This window comes from Procambarus clarkii, chromosome 7, assembly GCF_040958095.1.
Source record: "Procambarus clarkii isolate CNS0578487 chromosome 7, FALCON_Pclarkii_2.0, whole genome shotgun sequence".
NCBI lineage: Eukaryota > Metazoa > Arthropoda > Malacostraca > Decapoda > Cambaridae > Procambarus > Procambarus clarkii.
In genome coordinates this window covers 18,722,411-18,739,380 of record NC_091156.1, presented here as the reverse complement: position 1 = coordinate 18,739,380, position 16,970 = coordinate 18,722,411, and the positions used below count along the sequence as shown (strand labels likewise).

The 16,970-nt window shown below is 44.4% G+C and overlaps 2 protein-coding genes across 2 annotated transcripts in view; one reads left to right on the top strand and one right to left on the bottom strand.

Moving 5' to 3' along the window:
* The window catches only part of LOC123761385 (choline transporter-like protein 1), a 44,144-nt gene extending 35,979 nt beyond the window's left edge, over positions 1 to 8,165 (bottom strand). The window contains 2 exon segments of the mRNA XM_069313645.1: positions 2,651 to 2,792; positions 8,027 to 8,165. Of these exon segments, the coding sequence (XP_069169746.1) occupies positions 2,651 to 2,775 (125 nt within the window). The 5' untranslated portion in view covers positions 2,776 to 2,792; positions 8,027 to 8,165.
* LOC123761386 (uncharacterized) overlaps positions 1 to 16,970 on the top strand; it is a 348,122-nt gene that overhangs the window by 123,937 nt on the left and 207,215 nt on the right. The window lies entirely within an intron of this gene.

The following is a 16,970-nucleotide window of genomic DNA, read 5'->3' as shown; positions in this document are numbered from 1 at the left end:
CACTGACGCAATGCGTGCATTTGGAGCCGATACATGGTGCACAGATGTTTCTTGATTGTGCAGATATGTAAAAACAAAAGCACAGAATGAACATTCCAGCCTTATGGCAATTCAAAATAATCGGAATAATAGGCCGTGAATCTGTGAAGTCACAGTGGGCAAACTGGACCATCGCCCACCCACACCACAAGCCGGCGTGACGCTTGGCGGACCCCTTCCTACCCAGAACTTTGTTCGGGTAGCATGACTCCCCAACCCCAATCGGGAAACTGGAAGTTTCGGATAACTAAAGTTCGGAAACCAAGTGGTGCTCTGTATATATATATATATATATATATATATATTATATATATATATATATATATAATCTCTCTATCTTGTAGGTTGGATTTTCTAATTACAAAACAAAAGCGTCAAGTTAATAAGAAGAGCATCTTTCTATGCAGGATCATTCTGCTGCATTGTAAGATAAGATCCATCCTGCCTACAAAAACAGGATCACAAACAGCCAGGATAGCATACTATCCTATGCTATCCAGGCCGGAGGTCCATTCAGCCACTGAGGCGGCGCTGGCTGAATGGACAGCACGCTAGATACGTAGTCCTGTGGACCGGGGTTCGATTCCCAGGGCCGGAGAGAAGCAAAATGGGTAGAATTTTTTACCCTGATGCCCCCTGTTACCTAGCAGTAAATAGGTACCTGGGAGTTAGACAGCTGTTATGGGCTGCTTCCTGGGTGTGCGTGTGTGTGTGTGTAATTACCTAAGTGTAGTTAAAGGATGAGAGCTATGCTCGTGGTGTCACATCTCCCAAGCACTCTTTATCATATAAGAGTGTGTGTGTGTGTGTGAGTGTAGGAAAAAAAATAGTATTTAGTAAAAGTTGATTGGTTGACAGTTGAGAGGCAGGCCAAAAAAAACCAGAGCTCAACCCTTGCAAGCACAACTAGATGAATACTGGTACTGGTGCCACAGAAAGCTTTGCAAGCAGCCACTGTAAGATTAGTATAGGTGCTAGTGAGTCATTGGAGACCATTTAAACCAGAGGATATAAAAATTTCATGCAAATCCAAGAGCCCTTCCAAACCTTCCCATACTATCAGTCACAGATTCAACATGACTTTAGAGTGGGAAGATCCTACATTTCACAATTACTCAACCACTATGACAATATTATAGAAATATTAAAAACAAACCAAAATGCAGATACTATGTCATGTACACAGTATCTGCATTTTTGGTTTGTTTTGCAAAGATATTTTGCAGAGGTATTTTATAAATGTGATCCTGGAATAATAGGCCATAAAATGAGGTCCACAGATGAGGAAAATCACAGGAATGAGGCAAAGCAGAGTGACGGATATTTAATATCCTGTCAAATAGAATACAAAGAGTAAGAGTCGACCGAACAAAATCAAGTGCGAACATAGTGAAAAGCTCCATACCCAAAGGTACTGTCCTTGCAACCACTACTTTTACTCACTCATATTAAATAATTATAAAAATTCTGATACGATATAGACAAAAATGCAGGGTACAGCTTCATATTCTTTGCAAAACAACACCAATTCAACATGAAAATTAGCTTGATAAAAGACACACAAAAATATTTCTTCGACTTCAATATGCATTAGTCTTCCACTGGGTAACTGAAACAAACATGATTTTTAATTGATAAATTCCAGATATTGTACTTAAATGGAATACAGAAACAAGATGCAATCAGATATCATCATAGAAGAAAAATGACATGTAGTGGTGGGGTGTAATGTCACTCTGCTATTTGATGAGACACATGCTTAAGTTAGTAAGAAAGGTAAAGGCAAGAACACCTGGAGGGGAAGTTGGCTGTGATAATGATAATTTGTATTACTGACAAGATTGTATGCAGGTGATGCAGGTTCATTGCTAGGAATGAGGGAGGAATTTCAAAAGACTGTGAATGACCTTCTCTTCACACACACTGTCAAGCTCAATGTAATATGGCCATATTAGTTGGATGCCTGATGTACTGTTTAACAAGAAGGATGTACTAGGAGAAAACCCACTAGGACTATAGGTGAGCGCAAACCTATGACCCCGGCATTGCCAGTCACGTACTCTACCACTAGGCCACCAATGACTTATTTAAAAGTCATACAACCGGATTTCTACCGAAATCACAAAGTCTGGAGCCATTCCAAGTTTTTACGTATGACCAACAAGCACTCGGGTGGAAGGGCAAAGTGGTCCTACACCTTACATCCCAACTTCAGAAACACACATATATCATGTTAATGTGATTTCTATCAGTGAGAAAATTTTATAGTCCTAGTAGATTTTCTCATTGATATATATCACATTAATGTGATTACTGTGTGTTAGGGTGTACTAAGGTAAAGTATGTGCATCATATGATAGAGGCAGATAAACCAGTGCAGTTTCCTGGAAGGGAACAGTGGATAACACACAAAGGTTAAAGGAACAAGTTAGATAGAGCTTAAAAAGAGTGAAATATTTGTTTTTTGCAGAGCCTCCTGGAGTAACTTCTGCTGTGACCACCACCAGATTGGCACCTCCCAAGAGGAAGAAAGATGTCAGAGTTATAATACATGAGATTCTTAAAAATATACGAGAGCCTAAGAACAGCATAATTTTAACCATTAAATAACCATATTATACTCGGACTACTGACCATAAGTACTAGAAAGAGGAAGAAAATGATAAGCCACAAGACATCTGTAGGTCGGCGCTCCTCCTCCTTGGAGGGTCCCCCACTGTCACCACAACAGCCCATCTTCTCCTGGCCAACACCTGTAACAGTGAGAACATCAAATGGCAAGAACATGGCACTTATCAAAAGCATCTTCAAATATATATGGTGCATACTGAAATTTTGAATTACCATGAGAAAATACTAATGTATGTGACTGGGTCAAACTCACAATAGAATCGAGCGAGATGCATTCCGAGAAGAAGTTCTTAAGTTTGCCGTTTGTAACTCGGTACCAGATTTCTCATAGGTACTGTACAATGCTATAAATGGGGGATACATTCTTGGACCACCAAAAATCATCATACAGTATATTATTTGTCGCAAAAATTTGGATATTATGAGAAACACTTTTTTATTTACCATGAACAATGGCACTGTAATGCTTGTCTGATTTGCTGATTTTTAAGACAAAAAAAATGTAAAAAACAAAAAAGGAGGTAGTAAAAGGTAATGATGTACATGACAGCACTGTTTGTCATGTGTGAACTTCAGAACTGGTCTGTATAGTAGTACCCATGGTAGAGAATAAGTCATAATAATGTGGCTGAAATGAAATAACCCATACCACACACATGAAATGAAATGAATGTGACAAGGTTGACATGAAATGAATGAGACAATGTTGTAACAATTACTGTACATAGGTTGGTCTCTCAACTCTCAACACAAACCCGTGCATTGGGAATGGGCTAGAGAGCGAGTCCTCTTTCCGCAGGTAGTTTAACCAGGTAAATGATTGTTACCACATATCCCTGCCTCCCCATCTTGCTGTCCAGGGTTATCTGAAAGGGGAGTAGAAGAGGATGGAGGGGACCAGAAGTTTTGGGCTGGTGGATCATTTCAGTCTTCACCTCATTTGGTCAACAGGTTCAAGAGCTAACAGCTGGATTCTGCAGGCATGAAGAGCAAATGGAAGGGGTAACCAGTGACTGGGTCAACCTAAGCATGTGTGTCGGCATGTTTATCGTGTCAGTATGTTTCACATAATGTTACCACTTGTTTCCCCTGTGTCCCCCAAGTGGCATTGTGTGTGTCAAAAGTGGCATTACATGTAGTAGATGTGATTGAGAAAATTAGGTTGGTAGTCTGTACATTAGACAAACTGATAGAAAGACAGGGTACAAAAGCTAACACCTTAATCCTGCAGGCACATATATTAAATAGATGTGGTACCCAGTAACTGGGTCAACCCAGACGTGTGTGTTGGCAAGTAAATCATGTCAGTAGGTACTGAATCTCTTGTTTCAGTATGTGTCCCAAGTGGCATTGTGTCCCCCAAGTAGCATTATGAGTCACAACTGGCATAAAAGATCCTGAGTGGCATTCACATGTGGTGTCACGTGTGTCAGCGTATGTCACATGCATCAGCATGTCAGAATTGATGTTAATGTACTGTTAGAAAAGTACATATTTTTTCTACCACTTTGCAAGGTCTTGAAGAAGGCAGGCATGAATAAATTGACAAGGGCTGTGATGAAGGTTCAAGCCTATGTCCGGGATGATCCCAGATGCGCCTTAGTCGACTGCGCCATGACATGGTTAAAAGAATTGCAACCTGGATTGCTACTGCCCTCATTAGGCTCCCGCAGCTTCTCCTAAGCACAAACCGGGGTTCTACACAATTCTCCCATGCACCTGGGGACGTCTGGTGATAGTCCCAGACGTAGGTTCGAACCCTCATCACGGCTCTTGTGGATTTGTTCATTTGATATATCACACTGTTGTGATTTCTGTGTGTAAGGCAGGCATGTTCAGGAAAAAGATAACCCGAAGTGTTGAATTGAAGAAAGGGAGAACTTGCTCCACAAGACAGTCTTAAAGAAACTGAAAGTGGGTTCTTGCAACATTTGGGGAATAGCATAGAAAGACCCATAGACATGAAAAGGCTGTTTGAAAGAAGGTAGAGAATCAAAGAAATTAAACAAAGACATTTAACTGTGGGATTCATATGTAGATGGTGTCACAATTATGTAGCTGACGATATAATAGCCAAACCACACATCAGAAATAAAGAATCGATGACATTGCAGTCTTTATCTCTTCCTCTCTTTTTCCATTACACAACTTGATAATGGTCCAGGACAGATCAAAACATTGTCATTTCTACATTTTAGGATATGTGGTTTGGGTATCACATGTTGGGCATGTGATACCCAAAGCCTACAAGAATCAAGATGCAAAGTAGGGTGAGACTTCTTGCCTCCAACCTCAGACAGAAATTTTAATGTATAAAAATTATGTTGTACTTAAAGTTATGTAATTGTGATGTTTCATGTTAATTGTGTGTACTGTTATGTTAAAGGATAGGATGCAGACTTCTGCATTGTATTTATATACCTGTGCTGTTAACAACCATATTGAATTGCAGACAATGAGTCACAATAATATGGCTGAAGATATGATATCCAAATCACACACCAGAAGATGAAGAAACAAAGACATTTGGTCGGTCCTGGATCACGACTTGATAGTGGTCCAGGACGGACCAAAACATCATCGTCTCCTCGTCTTCTGATGTGTGGTTTGGTCATCAGAATGAATTATTGGCCATACATTGTGAGTGTTGCATCACTCGAGACAATTCACTCATATGCACAGAACCTAAGACACCCCAAAACACTAGGTGTAAATCTCTTCCAAGATTTCCTCTGATCACTCATTGACAGCATTCTGAGATAATAAAGAGACAGCAGCATGTAGGATAGATACTCTCAGGTACTCGTTACTTTATACTCGGATATTATTTCACATTCTGAACTAGATTTATTCCTTGTTTTAGACTTTATTTTATTTTTATTTATTTATTTATTTATTTATATATATACAAGAAGGTACATTGGGTTTGTGAGAATACATTGGATAGTACAGTATTTACATTCTTGTAAAGCCACTAGTACGCACAGCGTTTCGGGCAGGTCCTTAATCTAGCAGATAATTTTAAGTAGGTAATTTCAATCAGAATTGATAAATGATAAAGATACATTACAAGAGAAAAATGAGATGAGAGAGATAAGTAGGTATATTAAAGCACATTGTTATATTAAAGCTCTGATTAATTACATTGACAGCTTGATTAGTAATTTAAACAAGGTTAATAGACACCATACAGCAGAATGACAGCACATATAAGACAGCAATGATCACAATGGTAAAGATGTTCAGATTGGGTACATAAAGATTGGGAGACTGGGTAGCAAAAGATACAGATAAACAAGATTTATAAACACCATACAACAGATTGGCAGCACATATAAGAAAACAGCAATGATCACAATGGTAAAGATGTTCAAATTGGGAACATAAAGGTTGGGAGATTGGGTAGCAATTGATACAGTGCAATTCTGTACTTCTGTAATTTCAATGTACTTCCTCATACTGTACTTTACATGTACGTTTGCATGTACTTCTGTAATTTCAATACTTTTAATTCTGTAATTCTGTACAGTGCAATATATACTTTAGATATATTTAAAATATTTTAATGTTTAAACATAATCATTTTGATTTTTGTAAGTACATATGTTGAACTCTATTATTGAGCATTGAAGGGTTGCAGTTAACATTTTCAATTTAAAGGCTTCACCTAGTGTAAATACTGTACAATTGAATCATAAATAAAATTTGAAAAAAAAAAAAAAAAAATTTTTTACTGTGTTCGTCCTCCATCTCCTTGTTCCTCACCACTGGCCGTTGGATGAATTGTGAGGGCTGTCATCACTGTCTGCACTATTCATAAAGTCCATCCTGACAAGTGTTCGAGATGTCTGCTATGACATTGGCCTTTCCAGATACAAATTGCATCATACGCATTTGATTCACCAACAGACTTTAAACATACCAAGCCAAACACAAATTAGCATAACCCAACCCACCTAAACTACCTCCAAACCCAACTTACCCAACCCAACCAACCCCAAATCAACTTAACCCAACTCAACCAAACCTAAGCTATAACTGACTAACCTAACAACACACATGGTTTTAACAATTGGGAAACAAACTTTGTGAAAATGCATGTGTATAACTGGACCAGACCCAGAAATATGACCGAAGCATATAAAAATAAGAACATAAGAATCGAGGAAATTGCAGATGGCCTATTAGCCCAAGCACAGCAGCTCCTATTTATATCCACCCCAAACTCATTCATATCTATGTCTAACCTGTGCTTGAAAAAAATAAAGAGATCAACCTCAATACCTGAAGGTTTCCATCTGTAGCATTGAATGGCTCTTTGGGGCTGTAAGCCTACCATTTGAGGTTCCTTGGTATATTTTTATTTTTTTTTGTATTTATTTATACTGTATATACAAGTTCTTACATTCTTGTACAGTCACTAGTACACATAGCATTTCGGACAGGTCCTTAATCCTATGTTCCCTGAAATACGACCCGGCGAAAAATCGTTTAACAACCAGGTACCCATTTTACTGTCGAGTTAAACAGAGGCTACAGTTTAGGATTTGCGCCCAGTAAATCCTCCCCGGCCGGGATACGAACTCGGGACAAAGAGCTCGCGAAACGCCAGGCAAGTGTTTTACCACTACACCACGGGGACGGGGGATATATTGAAATACTGAGAGTTTCCTTGGGTTTAAATAATACAAAGTCAATGCTTTAGTCATTTATGGACCTGGGCAAGCGGATGATGCAGTTCCTCACTAATAAATTACATACAGTATTTACTTTATATAAAAGATGGTACACTGGGTTGTGAGAGAACATAGCATTGGTGTCCTAACAATCTTGCAAAGCAACTAACTTATTTATTTGTTTATATATATATATAAACAAGAAGGTACATTGGGTTTATGAGAGTACAGAGCATTTGATGCTTTTACATTCTTGTAAAGCCACTAACACACACAGCGTTTTGGGAAGGTCCTTAATCAAACAGATAATTTTAAATAGGTAATTTATAGCAAAATTGAGAAATGCTTAACAGGTACATTGTAAGAAATTTGATGAAGATTAGTTGGGACATTAAAGTAAAATTTAAGGACTATCAACATGTACAGTGCAGCATAATTTGATGATTATTTCTAGGTACATTGTAGTCAAATTTGCAATCAACATAACAGCCATGATCTAAGATAGCAGTGATTACAATGGTAGAAGTTGTATGTCTTAGGCACATATATTTGAAGAGTGCACAAGATACCGTGAGTTTAAATAAAGCTTCATGAGAAACTCGTACAGCGTTACGAGCAGGGCCTTAATCAAGCGGTAAATAGAAATATTACTGCTTCCAAACTGCTTATTGGTCGCTAACCTGTGAACTTTTAACACTGCATCAGTAACGAGGCAGTGAGTGCTGCTGGAGTGTGTTGAGAGTGTGTTGAGTGCTGCTGGAGTGTGTTGAGTGCTGCTGTAGTGTGTTGAGTGTGTGTTGAGTGCTGCTGGAGTGTGTTGAGAGTGTGTTGAGAGCTGCAGCGGTGGTGGTGTTGTCTCGATAACAAGGCGACGCCCGCCACTGTTTGTTTACAACTCTGTTGGTGGCGGGGGTGACGCCGGTGGTGGGTGGCGGGGGTGACGCCGGTGGTGGGTGGCGGGGGTGACGCCGGTGGTGGGTGGCGGGGGTGACGCCGGTGGTGGGTGGCGGGGGTGACGCCGGTGGTGGGTGGCGGGGGGGTGACGCCGGTGGTGGGTGGCGGGGGTGACGCCAGTGGTGGGTGGCGGGGGGGTGACGCTGGTGGTGGGTGGCGGGGGGTGACGCTGGTGGTGGGTGGCGGGGGGTGACGCCGGTGTGGGTGGCGGGGGTGACGCTGGTGGTGGGTGGCGGGGGGTGACGGTGGCGGGGGTGGCGGGGGGTGACGCTGGTGGTCGGTGGCGGGGGCGACGCCGGTGGTGGGTGGCGGGGGTGACGTCGGTGGTGGGTGGCGGGGGCGACGCCGGTGGTGGGTGGCGGGGGGTGACGCCGGTGGTGGGTGGCGGGGGTGACGCCGGTGGTGGGTGGCGGGGGGTGACGCCGGTGGTGGGTGGCGGGGGGTGACGCTGGTGTGGGTGGCGGGGGGTGACGCTGGTGTGGGTGGCGGGGGGGTGACGCCGGTGGTGGGTGGCGGGGGTGACGCCGGTGGTGGGTGGTGGGGGGTGACGCCAGTGGTGGGTGGCGGGGGGTGACGCCGGTGGTGGGTGGCGGGGGGGTGACGCCGGTGGCGGGGGGTGACGCTGGTGTGGGTGGCGGGGGGTGACGCCGGTGGTGGGTGGCGGGGGGTGACGCCGGTGGTGGGTGGCGGGGGGGTGACGCCGGTGGTGGGTGGCGGGGGGGTGACGCCGGTGGTGGGTGGCGGGGGGGTGACGCCGGTGGTGGGTAGCGGGGGGTGACGCCGGTGGTGGGTGGCGGGGGCGACGCGGGGGTGACGCCTATATTCACCTTGTTGTGCTTGCGGGGGTTATAAGCTCTGCTCTTTCGGCCCGGCTCTCGACTGTTAATCAACTGTTTCTATTATTTCTTTCACACCATACACACACCCCAGGAAGCAGCCCGTGACAGCTGACTAACTCGCAGGTACCTATTTACTGCTAGGTAACAGGGGCGTAGTGAGAGAAACTCTGCCCGTCGTTTTCGCCGGCGCCCCGGATCGAACCCGGGACCACAGGATCACGTGTCCAGCGTGCTGTCCGCTCGGCCACCGGCTCCAATGGCGGGTGTCGGTGGGTGGGTGTGTGTGTGGGTGGCGGGAGTTAGGAGGTGATGCCGGTGCATGGAGACGGCTGGGGTGATGCCGGTGGAGGTGGCGGGGGTGACGTCGGTAGAGGTACCGGGGGGGGGGGGGTGGGGAGTGACGCTGATGGAGGAGCCGGAAGCTGGGTTGACGCCGGTGGAGGGGGCGATGGTGTCGCCCCATGGGGGTAGGGCGTGACGACCCCCCGCTGACGTGTTGGGGGTGACGCCAGTGGTGGCGGGGGCTAGGGTGATGACGGTGGAGGCAGTGGAGGGTGACGCCTGTGCAGGCGCCAAGGACGGGGGTGACGCCTGTGGAGGTGGCGGGGATGACGCCGGTGGAATTAGAGACGCAGGAGGTGGGGGTAACGCCGGTGGAGGCGCCGGGGGTGGGAGTGCCGCCGGTTGTGGCGGGGTGACGCCGGTAGAGGCGGCGAGGGCAGGGGTGACGCTGTTGCTCTTCGTTTGCTTTACATCTGACCGTTTGAAGTTGTCTGGATAAACATCCTCCAAACTGTTCAATATTTTTAAAAGTTTCGATGAGCCCTGCCGTCATGTTTGCAGTGTCGTTAGCCCTATGGCCCTTCAACCGTCCCCGGTCTGAGAGATGACTTGGTTTTGAAATTATTTTTGTTGCCCGGCGTTGAACTTTATCCAAAGCAGCTATGTCCTTCTGAAGATGAGGTCTCCATGCTTAGATACAACAATCCAGATGGGGCGCACCAGAGATTGTACAGTTGAATAACTACAGTACCTTCTTTTCCTTGAAGTCAGAGGTTCGTTTGATTATTCCTAGAGTTTGGTTAGCGTTTTTTTATGGCAGCGTCCATTTGTTGTGCAAGTTTCAGTGAATGGTGGCTTCTGACTCCGTCATGTTTTGTTTTCGTCGATCTACTGCAAAGTACTGCTGTTAATTTGGTAGTTATGACGTGGATTGTTATACCCCACATGCAAGATCTTGCCTTTTTCGATATAAAAATCATTTGCTGGTCTTTGTGCTGATGCTTAATCCTGGTGTGCTGATGCTTAAGCCTGATGAAAAATCATGTGCTGATGCTTAAGCCAAATAGACATCTAATAGACGTCCTTTGTCTGAATAGCGGATTACTGTTTCCAAAAATGTGAGCAGGTTTGTAAGGCAGGATTTACTTTAAACAAATCTATTTTGGGTTCATTTTACTAAATTGTTCACCGTGAGATGGTGAATTTCCTCCCTTAGCTTGTAAATATGTGCATTTTGAGGTCAAGCTGATCGGACAGTAGTTTTCTGAAGAGCTCTTTCTGCTTTTTTTTTTTTTAGAATATAGGAGTAACATTTGCATATTTCCAATCTAAGGGAACTATCTTTTGGTCCAGATATTTTCAGAAAAGGAGTTTCAGTGGTAGGCATAGTTCCTCTGGCAGTTCCTTAATGACTTTGGAATGAATTCCGTTCATATCGCTGGGGTTTTGAGTCTCTTAGTTTGTCGATGGAACCAATTGCCGGGTAAGATAACTGACATGAGATCACTGGATTGTTTCAAGAGCATTTCAAGAGATTTATTCTTTATGGATTTATTTCAACAGTGGACATGCAATCCCCGTTGTGTAGTGGTTAAGACACTCGCCTGGCGTTTCGCGAGGGGCTTTGTCCTGGGTTCGTATCCTGGCCGGGGAGGATTTACTGGGCGTCAATCCATAACTGTAGCCTCTGTTTACCCAACAGTAAAATATGTACCTGTTGTTAAACGATTTGGCGGGTCGTATTCCAGGGAACATAGGATTAAGGACTTGGCCGAAACGCTATGCGTGCTACTGGCTGTACAAGAATGTAAGAACTCTTGTATAAATAAAAAATAAACAAATAAAATAGGTTAGACACGTATGTGAATGAGTTTGGATGGATATATAAATAGGCTCTGCTTCGTATGGGACAAAAAGCCTTCTGCAATTGCCTTTATTCTTTGGTTATTATTAAATTGTTGTCCAACCATAGGTTTTCAGAGTTTAAGTTTGGAAAATGAGCTCTCGGTGATGATCTTTAAACAGGAAGTGTTGCAGATTATTGAAAGATCCTTTCCACAGCTGGCTTCCTGTGCGTGCTGTAACGCCTGGGATTCACCAGCTGAAAGTTGTCTAATGCAACGAATTAAGATAGGTCTGCTACGCACATAGCTCTAATATACACCGTCAAATTATGTACTATCATAGGCTTACTATGTACTATCATTGCCTATATAGACTACCATAGACTACGCACTGCCATACTTATACTATGCACTGTCATAGTCATCTATGCACTATCACATGCCTACTACTAATCAAATCAAATCAAATGTTTATTCGGGTAAAGTACATACATACAAGGTGAGATACAAACATTGATGGATTTATAGATAGAGCTAGTACATACAATGCCTGAAGTCACTATTACGCACCGCGTTTCTGGTCTTAGTGAAGTAGAGGGAATCTCCGGCAAAGTTGTGAAGCAAGAGACTATGTATTGCCCTCAACATCACTAGAAACGTGCACAAACTCTCACACAGCAACCCACAGTTGTATACGTCACCGAGGTGGTCAAATCTCCTAAGAATGATGGTGTGAGCAGTGGCAGGGCAACAGAGGAAGGGTAAAAATATAACATTACCATCTTAGATGAAACTGAAATATGAATATTAATAAAATTAATTCATCCAACATGTACAATAAAAAGTAGTAACAAAATTATTATAATTTGCCCTTTTAAACAACTCGATGGATTTGTTTCTTGTCTCACGAGCAAAATGATCAGTAACATTGGTGTAAAAGTTTAGCTTGCTCTGATCAACATCATGGGCATGTCTTGATCATGCTATAATTCTCTATATGACTTCTAAAATTTTGCTCGAAACGCTATTAGTGTTAGTGACTTTGTAAGAATGGAAATATTTCACTCTTTTGTAATCTCACCAACCCATTGTACCTTATTGTAAATACAGTATTATTATTATTATTATTATTATTATTATTATTATTATATCTGACAAATCTTTATCTAAGTATTCCATACATTTTATAATTTGGAAACAGAACACATGCCCAACAGTACACTCTTTGCATATTTCCAATCTAAGGGAACTATCTTTTGGTTCCCCTGAAAATGCAGTAATAGTGACTGCATTTTCAGTTTGGGGGGGGGGGGAATATTTCCAAATAAATGCAGGCACGTCACTTCTGTAGGTCAACTGAATTTCTCAAGGCGAGTGTCTGAGAAATATTGGCTTTGGTGATCCCGTAGTGGACTCGCACTTTAATGTTGGATCACTACTGTGTTGATTTAGACTAGGACAGGTGTGTAAGCCCCTTTCAGTAATTAACAACAAAATGCCTAGAGCAACGGCACAGGATCTCGTGGCGATCTTGCCAGTATAGGTCGTGTCTCATCTCCAAGTGACCAGAGATCTGTATCATCAATTATATATGACGTGGCGCTAGTATAGGCGGAGGATCTGTTTATGGGACTGAGTTAGCAAGGGTTTGCAATATAAGAGAGAGAGGATTTCCTGAAACACCTGCTTGTACTTAACGTACGAATTTATTCACTAAAATTATAACATAACACAAGAATGTATATACACACATACAAATGGGACAATTGTTTCTACTTTACGAAGAGTCATAAGCAAATCTACGCCAGTACTCTCTCTTGGTGAAAGTACCCAGCAGTTAATTATTTATTTATTTATATACAAGAAGGTACATTGGGTTTGTGAGAATACATAGCATAGTACAGTATTTACAATCTTGTAAAGCCACTAGTACGCGCAGCGTTTCGGGCAGGTCCTTAATCTAACAGATAATTTTAAGTAGGTAAATTCTATCAGAATTAATAAAATGATAAATACATTGCAAGAAATTGGAATATACAAATACATTGCAAGTTGTAATGTAATCTAACCTTAAAATTGGTAATAATGACCAGCTCAGCAAAAACGTCTGCTTAACACCACTGCTTTATGCGAAAGGACATTTCGGAGCTGAAAACTGATGCTCAGGAAATTAAATTGCATGCACAATAAATATGACTGACATGTGTTGGAAATACAATCACAAACCCATGCACCAACACTCCATGGGACGTTTCGCTCTAAATGGGCTCACCAAACAGGGTCAAGGGCATCCATCAAACTTAATGGGTTGCATTTAAGTGCTACAAAATGTTAATTGTGCATACAAGACAAATACAATTTACTCATTCAACAGGATACACCAACATTCATACAGCGCGCTCTTCTGTCATCGATGAATGGAGTGTCCCGACCTAGGTGTCTGGAATGAATACTTCTAGCTATCGATAGGTGACGGTGCTCTGGAACTCAAGGGAGCATACATCTGGTACATTGCACAGCTTAAACGAGATTGAGGCAGGAGAGCTAAGGGCATAGCAGCTGAGCTCACACTTCACTCATTTAAGTTAAAGCCTACAGTCAGAGCACCAGTTAGAATGGTGTTTCAACCATACACATGTGTCCGATTGGCTAAACTTTGGCCTTCACTGGTGTTGCAGGGAGATTGAAGAACTGGTTATCACGACAGTTGGTAGAGTCAGGTCAGGGTGACGTGAGGTGGGTTACCTGCTACATCCAACAGTTAACTTGTAGGGTGTAACTGCACTCAACAGCCAGCCCCATGATTATACAGGTTAGTTGTATAAACTGCCCTTTTCTAGTATAACCAGGCATCGCTTGTCATCACCGAATATACAATTGAATATACATTTTTATTTTTAAATGCAAGCATGCAATTAAATACAATTAAATACAATTAAATACAATTAAATACAATAAAACAAAAACAAAACAGAATACAATGTAAATATGCAAGCAAAGAATGACAAGAAAACAAAACATAGTAACAGATTAAACAAATCAGAGAGGCACTATGGCCTGAAGGACCGACAACAAAGCATAACAGGAAGCACAACATGAAAGATAACAATACAAAAAAAGAACACAAAGGAACAAAGCACATAACCACCGGCCTGAAGGGCCGCCAGCATAACAGTAACATGAACATGCGTGCCTGCCCGAAACGCTGCGCGTGCTAGTGGCTTTACAAGACTGTAATTACCATATTTGTATCCTCACATTCCTTATGTACATTCTTGTATATGCATAAATAAATAAAATAAATGAAGTACCACCACACCGCAGGACACAAGAGAAAACAATACAGTAACAAAATAATATGGCAAAGAACAATACAAAACAATGCACACAAAGTAATTATAAACAGAAAAAAACACAGGATATATACAGAAAAGAACAAGACATTAACAAACAAAGAAGCAGCCCGTAGGGCCACAGCAAAACACAAACAAGCACACGAATACACAAACAAACCGGAACAGGCCCACGCAGGAACCAAGAGGAAACACCCACACGCATACACACAACGTCACCCCCGCGCACACAGGCACCAGGCAAACAGACACACACACACACACACACACACACACCAGAGTAAACACGGACTACTGATTCTTCTTCGGAAACTGAGATGCCGGGAACCGTATACAATAAGCCTCCCAAAGCAACTTGGCGTTCTCCGAAACCTGGAAACCGGGAGCCGCATATAGCCGAGGCATTAAGTCCGGCACATCCCGGACAAAACACTGTCCTCGCGGAACTCAAACACAAGTAGGATCCCACGGAACCGGGAGCACGCGCTCAATAATTTCAATACGCACATTGGAAAAAGCACGCACTTCCCCGGAGGCCAAGACGATAGGAAATGGTTTCACTCTAGAGAGGCCTGGTGCAAGATGGCGCACTCAGAGGCACACCGGGGGGCGCACAGGGCTGCGCACCAGCGCGTTCACTAGGACCCACCTTGGGCTCCGCACAGGCCTCCTCACTACTCACGGGAAGATGCGCCCGCTGGTACCCTCCACAGCGGGCATCATTTTTCAGCACCATGACGATGCCACGGCCAGTACCAGTACCCACAGCATCGACAGCAGGAGCAGCAAGTAACCACCACCTACAGCGGAGAACCGCCCGGCGGAGGCAGAACCAAAGGCACGTCAGAGATACGAGCACCGACATCACCAGCAACACAAGGCGCATGGACTGCTGCCACCACCAACTGGGTAGAAAGCGATGCATCCTGAACCACCCCCTCGACACCCGAAGCCTCAGTCACTGAAGTCGCCCACATCTGCCCAGGCAGAAGACGAACGTCGGGAACACTTGGGCTCCGGCCGTACATCATCAGAGCCGGAGGCGGACCCAGAAACACGGGCCCCACAAGCTGGGCCCGGCTTGTGGGGCCCACAAGCCGGGCGGACCAACGCACGATGCAAGACAGCAGCAGCCTCAACCACAGGGGGAACCGGGCCGCACACAGCAGGAGGCGCGTCCGCCACCCCACCACCCATCACAGTCGGGACACAAGTCGAAGGCGCAGGACCATGCGCAGTAGCAGGAGACGAGGAAGCGGAGGGAGTCGACGACGCACTAAGATCGCCCGGAAGACCCTCGGGAGCAGCCAGAACAGCAACCGGAGCAAGAAGAACCGCCGACTGCGCCGCAACACCCGGAGGAGGGTCCGCAACATCCGGAGGCGTACTCGGAGACGCAGGGAGAGCCTCGGCAGCGATCGGGACGTCCACCTCCTCACCCCCAGAGTCCTCCTCCACAGGGAGCGGTGGGAAATCCTCTTCCTTGAACATGTTCACTGGAGCAGTCGCAGCCTCAGTGCACCCGGCAGCCTGATGCCCCAACAGGCCACAACGAAAACATGTCCGTGGTTGCCGGGCATAGTACACCCGGACGTAGTACCCTAAAAACCGGACAGAAGATGGAATGTCCGACCTCGGGCGCTTCCCTAGGGTACAAAAGTTGGTCCTAATACCCGTAAACTTGCCAGAAGACAGCGTGTGCATCCGCACACTAACGATGGCGCCAAACCGCTGGAAGAATCGCTGAAGGAGGGTCTCGGGAAACTCCATGGGGGCCCCATAGACACTCTCATATGTTATGGCACCGCTACGATCCATAAAGGACACAGATCCGGTGCCATCCTGCAGCTGCAAGGTGCATCCCTCGTACCTCCGGAGAAAGTCACGGTACACCGCTTCTCCCACAAACTTTATAACTACACAGTGAGTAGTTACCAGCTCAACACCGTAGATGTGCATTACCGGGATATGGAGCATGTCACACATGACAAGCTCCACTACAGGGTACCCCGCACATCCAGTAAACTCCAATCCCACGGAGTTGACCCTCACAACAGGAGGAAGATGGCCACCCATCGCAAAAGCGCCAAGTCCACACCAACCAGGAGGGAACAGCAGGTAGGGTAGACACACCCACACCCCCTGCCGACTAACGTGGCAAACAACCCAACTACCAGAGAGGCCAGGCGACACGTCCGCACCTCACGGCTGCTAGGGCGCAACTCCAATATACATTGTGTCACCACCACATACACAATTTCTGAACTGCTCATACGATTCCCAATTCGGAAACGCCTGACACGATGTACTTGTGTTCTTAGATAGGTGAATACAAGTGCTCAATGCACAGCA